The sequence below is a fragment of the Seriola dumerili genome, unplaced genomic scaffold, assembly GCF_002260705.1.
Source record: "Seriola dumerili isolate Sdu_G_001 unplaced genomic scaffold, Sdu_1.0 BDQW01000040.1, whole genome shotgun sequence".
NCBI classification, from domain to species: domain Eukaryota; kingdom Metazoa; phylum Chordata; class Actinopteri; order Carangiformes; family Carangidae; genus Seriola; species Seriola dumerili.
In genome coordinates, this window is record NW_019174295.1 from 2,265,316 (window position 1) to 2,276,515 (window position 11,200).

The 11,200-nt window shown below is 39.8% G+C and overlaps 1 protein-coding gene across 1 annotated transcript; it reads left to right on the forward strand.

Moving 5' to 3' along the window:
- Positions 1 to 144: 144 nt before the first annotated feature.
- slc46a3 (solute carrier family 46 member 3) lies at positions 145 to 6,986 on the forward strand. Its single transcript, XM_022739032.1, has 6 exons — positions 145 to 258; positions 806 to 1,027; positions 1,985 to 2,867; positions 3,709 to 3,792; positions 4,021 to 4,177; positions 5,784 to 6,986. The coding sequence occupies exons 2-6, from the start codon at positions 839 to 841 to the stop codon at positions 5,881 to 5,883; spliced, it is 1,413 nt and encodes a 470-aa protein (XP_022594753.1). The 5' UTR covers positions 145 to 258; positions 806 to 838; the 3' UTR covers positions 5,884 to 6,986.
- Positions 6,987 to 11,200: the final 4,214 nt, after the last annotated feature.

Consider the following 11,200-nt stretch of genomic DNA (forward strand, 5'->3'; position numbering starts at 1 on the left):
CAATAAAGGGCCGGATGCAAAGAGTCACAAAATGTTCTCGTCCAGTTTTAGTCATGACTGACAGTTACTCTAATCGAATAAGCGCACGTCTCGAAAGACTGCTGTCCAATCGTAAACAGCGAGGGGCGGGATCTCTGACTTTCATAACAACGCCGTACACTTTCATATAAAAGAACAGCCCTGGTCGAACTTGTATTTACTGTCATTTACAGGCGTGAATTTATTGACAAAGACATGACCCGGGTGACTTTCTGAAAGGTAAGTGTCACGCTGCATCTTCTTGTCAACATAAGAAAATGGTAAAGACTACGCTGTACATATTGACCTGACCCTGCTCATCCAGCAGCAGACTGTATTCACAGGAACAAACTATATGGGTTATTAGCTTATATTCCACTTTATATTTCAAATTGTTAGATAATGTTGAATCGATAGTGTAGTGCACACTGCGTCCTCGACGATCCTCAAAAGACAAAAAACAACCTAACAAAAATATCGTCTGTACTTCCACGTAGACCCGATCCTATGACTTTAATTAGTTATTGAAAGAGGAGTGGTGTGGATGTCATGTGTTTACTGTACCTGAATGCTGAAGTGTTGGAGGTTGCAACAATAGAAGAAATCTTTACTGAGCTGTGCATATCCTTTATTTTCTAAACTATACTACAAAAATAATGCATTATCTTATGTATACACTGCTGATGCTTTAAAGTCTCAGCTCGTCTGCTCACATATGGACAGTTAACATGTCTTTTTTTTACCCTGTCATCTGTGCTTGTGTTAATCTCTAACTGTATTCTCTTAGCCTGTTTTTCAGGGAATATTGCAGCCGGCAAAAATGAAGGGCCTTTTCCTTGTAGAGCCTGTGGTGGCCCTGTACGCTTTCTCCAGTTTTCTCATATATCCTCTGGTGCAGCAGTACGTGTACAGGAGGCTCTGGCAGGAGCTGACAAACACCACCTATCCTGTGTCTGACAACACCTCCAGATGTGCGACAAACGGCAGCAACCATTCAAGCTATCATGAGGTGAGCCATTACTCACTGGATGTAAAAGAGCATGCATTTAAGTAACTCAAGGTAGAAGGAGTATTCTCATTTACAAACATTTTAGGGCTTTTTTTCTCCTCGTCTCCCCCCATCTCTCCACTTAAAACATGCTAAGAATGAACTTTTCCAGTGTCAGCATATGACTTTTTCACTGCTGAAATTTTGTCATGGATTTAATATTGTCAGTATTATTTGAGAACTGTAACTTTTTTTTTACTCAGTCTTTGTTTTGCCATGGTTTCCTTGTGGTAATGACAAGGAGCTTAACAGACAATAATGCTTCTTCCTCAACTACACTTTGAGTCAACAACTATCCATCTGTATTCAACCTTTACGGTCATGACACAGCATAAATTTTCCAATATAACCCTCTGAGATTCTCTCTTGCAACACTGCTTAGGTTAAAAACAGCTGATTCAGCCTCTGCACCATAAGGTGATACACATGGAAGACTTGTGACTAAAGTCTACTACTACTGCTCCTACTAAATGAGGTCTGCAGTACAATAGGATTTAGCAGAAATATTCTTATGCAAAAATTGTATTTTTTTTGCCTGTATTCATAGAGGAAGAATGAAACACAACAGAGAAGTGAGACGAAAGACACTGATCTTTAAATAGTCACTTTTTTGCACTTGTTGCACTGTAGGAAAGCTTTGTTCATTTTGGCCCTGAGTGAGGAAACGCTTAAACGAAATGTTTACAAAATACACACATCAAGGTGATTCCATTCAGTGTTGGTTTTGTGACATTAGATTGTCACTGTCTTGTGTTGGTTGTAGGATAGTTGCCAACTTGAGGTTTGTTATTTTGCTTTCTAAGACCTGCTGTTACAGTTTAACCCAGACAGTCCAGTGTCAATCCACTCATTTATTTTTAGACTTAACCATACTTGATTTTTTTGACTCAATCGTGCTCTCTCCTTCTGTGTGTCCAGGAGGTACAAAGACAGGCATCTCTCTTCTCCCTCTACACAGAGCTCTTCTCCACAATCCCCTCTTTGGTTGTCACTCTCATGCTTGTGGCCTATAGTGACCGGGGAGGACGCAAGATCACCATCATCATGCCCCTGATTGGCACGTTGATCTACACTTTGGCCTTCCTGACAGTGTCCTACTTTGAGCTCAACATTTACTTGCTCATCGGCTCTTCGCTTCTCAGCTCTCTATTTGGCGGCTTGGGCACGTTTCTCGGGGGCTGTTTCGCCTACATAGCGGACCTGTGTGAGGACGGTCGACAGAAAACGCTGCGCATGGCCGGACTGGACATGATGATCGGCCTGTTGGCTGGGGTGGCTTCGATATCAACAGGCTACTTCCTGAGAGCTGCAGGCTTTAACTGGCCTTTCCTGACTTCTGCGTTGTGCCAGTGTTTGATCCTACTCTATGCGATTTTCATCCTAGAAGAGACTGTGAAGAAGACTCCAGCTGATGCCATTATTCTAGATGACGCTCCTCAACCGTCAGCCCTGAACCAGATGACCTCTGGGGTCTACAGGATGTTAACAGGTGCCAGTCGCAGATGTAAGACTGTTTTGGTCCTCCTGATGCTCATCTTCGCCAGCTTCTCCTTCGCTTACGTGGGTGGGATCACCTTGATGACTCTATATGAGCTCAATGAACCACTATGCTGGACTGAGATTTTGATTGGCTACGGCTCAGCACTGTCCACCACTGTGTTCCTGATCAGTTTTGTGGGCGTGTTCGGGTTCACGTACTGTGGTGTACCACAGCTGCTGATTGTACTGATTGGGATCCTATCTGTCGCATCAGGCATGGTCCTGGTGGCGTTTGCTAAGACCACTTTACTGATGTTTATAGGTGAGAAAGAGTCCACAAGAACTACTGTGTCGCTTATACCTATAATGTGCAATATGTGTATCAGTTCTTTACAACGTCAAACATATACTTAAACTGAATTAAAAGATGCATCTGGTTTAAGTTAAGCATTCCCTATTTTCAGAGTTCAGTAGTTGAATAGTTTTATGAGAACAATGGAGAATTAGAAAATAATTTCACCTTGTACTGTATGTCAGATGTTGGAAATTGCATTGTGAAATCATGCACAAGATTTGTGGCCTTTTAACCTGGTTTAATAACCACCTAATATTCCTCAGTATTGCTCGTCCTCATCTACGTCATCTAAAACAGAACATTTCTATTCATATGGCTTTTCTAATATATTACATGCAAATTAATGAGGGTAAAAAGACAGGACATATAAGAATAAAACAGATTCTATTTGCAGAAGAAATAAACAAAGGACACACATGATATAAAACAGATATCAAAATTAAAGGCTAGCCACACAGGTTACTGATTGACAGAACTTATCTTTCCTACCACCTTTACAACGTGTAGAAATTGTTCCAGGGTTACAGTATCTTGTATATATTATTGCATTTTAAACTGACAAGACAATATGATTATAATATATTATCACTGCTTTATTTTAATTATCATGTAGCCAGTATCCAGATGAGAGGACTTAAATCTGTATATTTTTATGATGTTCTGCACAATTTTTGCAAACATAAAACTCAGAAGTATGAATTTACTTTAACTATGATGTTTGTAATTTGCATTTTGATTCTGTTACATTATAGCCCCTGCACTGTGATGTGTAATATAATGTGTGTTTTCTGTTATTTGTTTACCACAGTGAGGGTGCCAATGCTTCTGTCTATCATGCCATTCCCTGTTCTGCGCTCAATGATGTCAAAGATCATCTCAAAGTCTGAACAGGGTAAGTGGGCTCTCCATGGGCCGGAATACCGTATCGTGTCTGTGTTTGTAGAGTCAGAGTCCAAAGTTGCTTCATGATGCATTTGAAAAAACACAACTCTCCTTTTTCCTTAGAGGAAAGGGGGGTATCTTGAAACTATACTGCTTGATTTTATGCATGACACGTTGTTGTGAGTCACCCTCATCACTACTTAAAAATAGTTTTTCTTCTTTCTATATTCTCCCACAGGAGCCCTGTTTGCCTTCCTTTCCTTTCTGGACAGTTTAACCAGTAATGTATCAGCTGCAGTCTTCAACAGTGTCTATGCTGCTACGGTGGCATGGTACCCTGGCTTCATCTTCCTGTTGTCTGCAGGACTCTGTGTCATCCCTTTGTTTTTCCTGGGGTAAGTTCATCATGTTGCCAAAGTACAAAACACAACATTAGAGGACCACACCAGCTATAATTAAGCTTACATAAGACAACCATAAGTGTCCACTCTAATTTCCTATCATCACAGTTTGCCTATTGTTTTTGTTATGTTGCAACGCATTGTAAGCAGGAACCATTCTCTATTTTCAGGACTGTCCTGCATGTTTCCAAGTGCCCTCCGATATTTAAAAAATAATAGTGTCCTGATAAAAGGATTGCATTAATGATCTATGATGGCTTCTTTCAAAACATAGAACTACAGTTAGTGGAACCTGCTGTTGGTCTGTGTGGATATGCTTCAGGTGTAGGGCTGTACTCTGTGGGTTGAGTTTCATTACAAACACAGCTGCTTTTCTGCTGAGTCACTGTTTTGCCAGTTTTGCTTAACTAGAAAAGGGAAACGCTCTGCTTGATTTAAGCACTCAGAAAACAACAACTCTCAGTTCCTCATTCCTGCGCTCATCTCATCCCACTTCCCTCGCCAAACGGCCTCCTTCTTCGTTTAGTAATATAAATCTCTGACATGCACATTACGTCTTTAACCTTGCATTTTGACTTATGCACCGTTAACGTTGATGCATTGTCAAGTGAAAAAAGGGAGGAATGGCCACAAAAGGATACTTATCTGAGGTACACTGCGTTCTTACGTGCTGCTGAGTCAGTCTGGGAAGTGTAGCGTATAAGTGAATCGACCTCTGTCACATGCACTGCTTCTTCTGTTACATAGTGGGTAGTTACAGAACAACAAATCCACAACAACAAAGCAATCTAAGGCCAGCATGAGCTCCACATCAATATCTCTGTACCTTTTAACTGTTTAAGTATCGTGAGGCCTGGCCACTAAAACACTAGATGTAGTTTGTTACTTTAATAACACATAAAATCCATCTACGCTCAGGAATCAAGATATTGATATGGTGAATGATAATAATGATAATAATAATAATAATAAACTTTGAAAATGTAAAATGAAAGTAAAATATGTTGAAAAACATGAATGTAAAATTAGATGGAATGATAATAACATAGAAATAAAAAATTGAAATAAATAGATAAAATAAGTTAAAAGTAGATTACATAGAATGATTACATAGAATGCATAAGATCAAGTAAGTACTTGATCTTATAGTAACTTTTTCCTTTAACAAAAAACTTTTCTTTGTACACCCTTCTGTTAAACGCCACCTCGGCTCTGAGGCAAACGGCAGTAGAGAACCTTTTTCCCAACAGATGCAAATGCACAACAGGTTTTGATGACAGCTCCTGTGTGTTTCAGCCTCTTTTTTTTTGTTTGTTTTGTTTTGTTTTTGAATTCTCTTTTTACTTTTAACTTCCTTAGTTACGTTTGTTTGCTATGGGGGACTACCAGTAATATGATTCCACAAATTGACATACATCTTGTACTGTTCGTGTATGCACCAGGTGATATTTATATTATTACAACATGTTCCAGTTGAGCCTTATGTCCGGTTGTAACATGTTATTGACTTTGAAATGTCTCGACAGTTGCCCAGTGTAGTTGGAATCTGTAGAGACAGTAATGTATATGCCTCTCCTGTACCTGTTTGTCCATGTTCCAGGGTGGTGGGTGTGATCGGAGTGGATGTGGCAGAAGAGGTCAAAAAGCCAGAGGAGGATGCTGTTGAAGATCAGAACGACAACAGTCCTCTTATCAGCTGAGTCACACTGAACTGCCAAAACCTCATCAGCACTTTGTTCGTTTTCTGTCTTTCAGTCATTTAGTTTAAGATACTTTTTCCCAAGGTACCTCAATGACTGTTATATATGACAATACAGGTTACTGATTCATCTCTTAGGTTTTGTTGCTGTGGTAGTTTGTGCTATCTCCTGAAGCAGTGATTTTTTTCTTTTACAAGAACATTGTTGGATTAGATACACTTCAAGACGGTAGCATAAATAGGATGTGACGTATTTCAGTGAAGGGATAATAAGTGATGTACATCAGAGGTAACAGGTCTTCCACAAAGAGTTGTGGGTTAGCATTCTCAGACATTATCTATACCTCAAAATGGCCTGACTTTGACATTACTCATATATTCAAAAGGATTTAAAGTGTTTTGATAAAGTTTTACACAGTGATATGATTTGCAGTTTTAAAAATATTTGCATTCAGATTTCCAGTTATGAACTGATTCAGGTCTTTGTCGCTCTGTCATTCCTTTTTTAGTGCAATGTTAGTTATTGCCTTTGCAAAGAGCTCCACTGGCACCAACGACGCAACATAACACGAGTCCCGTTTACTATATAAAGTTGCTTTTATCTGTGAAACAAAGCTACAGTTTTGATGCATTTTATTCACTAAAACCCACGTTAAAAAAAATAATGTAAAAAATAAAGAAAGTTATCACATACATATGAATGTGAAACTAATCAAAACTGTGAAGCAAGTAAACCACAGAGGGAGGAAAGGGTTTTTAAAAGGAACCACCTACTCTAAGCCTGGGTGAGAGATGAAGTTAAATATAACATGAAAAAGAGTGAATAATTTATTAAATTGGATGGGAATATTAATTCCTGTATATCCAGCCTTTTCTGTGCCAAAATTAAGTAAAGTTTGTTTGTTTTTTGGGGGCATTTTGATCTATTTTTACTTAAGTAACCACACAGATGGTAAAAATCTGAGTGCAAAGCTGTCTTGGGACTCGGTTACAAATGTTGTATCATAGAAGTATGATTGGAAAAACAGGGATTGTTGGTGTTTTTTTTATATGTATATATTTCTCTGAAGTGCAAATAATATAATAAATCAAATGACAAATGTTTGTTTTGTTTTTTTCCTGTGGTATCTTGTTACTATGTATTTGTGTAAGTACAAAAACAAAACATCAAGTCTAATGTTGAAGAAGAGAATACCATCAGGGAAGGAAATTTAACAAATTAAACCATAAACTTAAGGGTTGGAAATGAATCTTAAATACTTGTCAACCTTTCAAAAGTAGGTATAAAAATCCCAACAAGCCGGCGTTTGTGAAACCAGGGACACAATCGAGTTCACAATCACAGACAAAAGTGGTCTCAGCCTAGTTCTAGACCTCTGAATTGTGTCTATATCTCTGATTTGTTTCACTTGATTCAACTTGACTGAAGAAAATGGAAGTTCAGTCTGATTATTCTCACTGTGCCTAAATCGCTCTGTGTCTATTCGGTTGCAAGTAGTCACATACTGGAACAAAATATTTTTACCTTAATGAAGGAGATTTTTTTGTTTTTCTCTAGATGCACCTGTCATCCTGCTTGGCTGGGGACGACATGTTACTATAGACCATTTGACAACAATTTGTGCCCATTTTCTTAGGTTGTCTGTAAAGTTACAGGCTCCTATTTTCACACTAGTGTGTTTTAATAGGTCTGTATCCAAGGAATAAAATAGACTGATTCAAATTCCCATGCAGGTTAGGAACAGAACTGTTTAAATGATTGCTGTCTTTTCTTTATTCACCACTAGATGTCACTCTTGATCCAGGCAAACTGACACACAGGCACGCTGCACACCGACATCATCAACAGCCAATACCCTAGACTTCAGGGTATAATGTATATCACCAGTGTTGCTCTTTTTTATGTTGTGATTTAAATCATGAAATTTCTAAAACGTCACAATGTTTCCCTGTAAGTAGAAGCCCCCTATATGAAGCCTATACATTCCTTTTCATTATACATGCTGAAGTGCAGATTGTAAAGATAAAGCAGTTTTACTGCTCTGCTCTGTAGATTCTCTGGTTTTTCTTCGGTTACAAAAGAACTATTGATGACTTCACGTTCAACCATAACAAACTTTATTATCCTGTCAGTGCAGCTGCAGTTTAATTTAATGGTCTGATAACCACTTAAGAATTGTATCCACATAATGTTGTGCTCTGCAATAAAAGAAAAGTAACATTTCTGAGCAGGATATAAATCCCCTAGTGCAATTAATATACTGGAAATTATGTAGGTGATCAATTAATGTTGATTAAAGTCAAAATGAATGACCTATGTGCTCTTAACAGTTTTTTTCAGCACAATTCTTCAGGTCAGACTTGTTTTGTTGATTTTCCCACCACCTGCCTTTGTCCTCTACATAGACGGGTCATCAGTGTTCCTGCATGCATGTGTGTGAATCTGCTTTTCTTGCGCTGTGTCTGGTAGAAAAAAAAAAAAAGTGAGATTCAAGGAAAGTATGTAAGCATGCAAACGATGTGCGTCTTATGGAAGATGAATGGACATCTGAAATACTGGCGGGGATCCCATCAGATTGCATGGCTGTGTAGTTACTTGAACAGTGGGTTAGTGTGGAAACAGAGAAGCATGTAACCAACGCCTGACACTACAAAAGATGAATGAGATCACGTGAATCTGCGCCGAATATGCCACATATAATCAGATTAGACCTACACACGATGCATCACAGGGTATAGCTATCGCGTCAGCTTTAAATTGGGTCGGGTATTGGTGGGATGAGTAGTCTGCATATTGATCTGTTAAACTGTGCTGAGAGATGTGACTTAGGGAGGATGGGAAACCTTCATGAAAATGGAATAGGCAGCCATTTACTCTGTAAAAAAAAAAAAAAAAGTAAGACAAACAACTTGGATATGCTTATTTAAGATGGCGCTTCAGTGTGAGAACATGTGGCAGACCTCCTCGCACCTATGAGAAAAATAAAATCTTGTTGCTTTTGAAAATTGTTGAAGCAGAAACATGCCAGTGGAAGTGTGTGTAATTTCCTTTTTTCCCCCCTTTTTTTTTAAAAAATTTATACATGGCACGTCAGTTTGAATTGGCTTCATCCACGGAAACCCAAATGACGTCTGATCATAATGTGCAGTTATTTGATTTCCATCCTCAAGTCTTGAGAACCGTGACTGCAGCTTGATTGTAAGGTAATGCTGACACTGAGTCTGAATTAAGCTCGGGGCGCTGGAGGTTACTCGAGGGATCATCTGAGGCAGGGCTTGCTTGGCACCAAACGTGAGGTTTCTGGTTGAATTAGAGATGGAGGTGTGGTGAGCAGTGACGATGGTTTCGCAAGCCAGGAGACTGTTTTTTTTCCCAGGGGTAAGGGGGGAGACAGTCGTGGTGGTGGCTTGTGCATGTGTATGTGTGTGTGTGTGTGTGTGTGTGTGTGTCTGGCGTGTATGGGGTCGTTGAGGATTAAAGGGAAGTTTGACATGAGTATGGTGGAGCATGGAGGAGAGAGAATTGAGGGTCTTTGGTTTCTGGTTTCCAAAGTAGCTGAGTCAGCAATACGATCATCTGCGCCACACCACATCACATCACCAATAGCCTGATCTCTGATGTTGATCCAGGAAGTTGCTAACAGACCTCTCTTTATCTCAACCTTCTGTTCCCCAGGATGAGATAATTCACTCCAATATAAAAAAAAAAACAAAAAAACCATTTGAGGTGGTTTGTGCAACTGGATCTAAGGGGGGAAATAGAGGGGCTTCCCAGTCCAGGGATCATTTGATTACATCAGGGTCGACTACATATTTATTTTCAATCTCAGCTTTCATACGGTAAACAGGCACAATAGCACAGGGAATAAACTAAACTCTAAGACTGACAGTTAATATGAATGTGGGTCGATTCTGTTTTTTACCCAGGAGAGATTTTGCTCACTGCAAAAAAAAAAAAGAAAAAAGGAAAAATCATGTCCTAAGTGTTTATCTACACTTTACACAAGGAAACTGCTTCATACGGATACATTTATACACAACTTCTCTGGGACACTTCCCTAAAAGGCCCTCTGACAGCAGCTGAGGTAGAGCAGAGTGTTACCAACGCTGCATTTTCCCAGGCAGGTTGTGAACTTCATGTTTGCATGTTTGCAGCTTAGAGTACCGCAACTAGGAATGTAGTAGTGTTTGCACTGGTCTTGTTCAGTGCACGTGTGTGTGTGTGTCTGTGTGTCTGTGTGTATGAGTGTGTGTGTATGCATCATGCAACAAACATCCAATCCCAGATAGGCACTTGAAATACCACCCCCGCCCCCCTTTTTTTTCCTTTCTACAAAGGTCACACTGCTGTGTTGGTCTTCCCCCTGCTGGCAGGCCCTGCCATGTGCTGTGTATGATGTGTGTGTTGGTGATTTTTTATTTATTTATTTGTCTTTTCTGAAGCTCTGATCACTCACTGCTCTACACATGCTAACTGTGTGTAGGCTGTGTGAGCGTGATTGTGTCTGCTTCGCTGGATGTTTGTCAGAGGTCAGGGAGCTGTGTCCATGATTACTGCCACTCCCCCAGGGTTATAATCACTCATAGGTAAAACAATCAGTGTTTGAATTCCCAACTTTCTCCTCATTCTCTCTTCTTTTATCCCTTTTCATCACTGAGATCAACACATTTCCCCTACCTGCTTCTGCCCCATCTGGATTGCATGGCTTCATGTGGTTACCCACTCCCTCCACAGATGTCTTTAACCAGTCCTAACTGCCAATAATGTCTATTCCCCTGTCAGCCCTACTACCTCCCTCCTCCACATCCTACTCATTTTCTCTCCACCACTTCACTTAAAGGAATTGACGGGCCTTTTATGATCTGTTTCAAATATAGATCCAGCAAACCGCCATTGTTGGCACATGCCTCAACCACAGACCCCTCTCCTTTTTGCCATCTCCATCCATACCATGCTTCAGACTCCAGAAGTGGTTTCACAGTGAAATCTCCACCACCACTGCCCCACCCCCCACCCTACATATCTAATGTATGGGTCTCCTGCCCCCTTCCTCACTCACTCAGACACATAAACGCAGCCAGTATCTCCATTTAGCTGCTTCTGAAGTGCTATCACAGCAACATAGCACCACTATCAATACTATAAAACAGTACACACAACCACTAAAGATTATATGTAGCTCTAATGAATCATATTAAACATTTTAAGACTATAATCGTGGACAAAATGGTTACACTATTGGAGTTACGTCCATAATTCTATGTCACCAAAATAACAACACGCTGTTGCCTTCGTGACCATGAGCAGTCATTTACTA

Bases quoted from the DNA above. Each gene is read 5' to 3' on its own strand.
- slc46a3 (XM_022739032.1), top strand. From the start codon at position 839: ATGAAGGGCCTTTTCCTTGTAGAGCCTGTGGTGGCCCTGTACGCTTTC. The intron at 1,028-1,984 runs GTGAGCCATTAC...CTGTGTGTCCAG, and splicing joins ACCATTCAAGCTATCATGAG to GAGGTACAAAGACAGGCATC. The intron at 3,793-4,020 runs GTAAGTGGGCTC...ATTCTCCCACAG, and splicing joins CATCTCAAAGTCTGAACAGG to GAGCCCTGTTTGCCTTCCTT.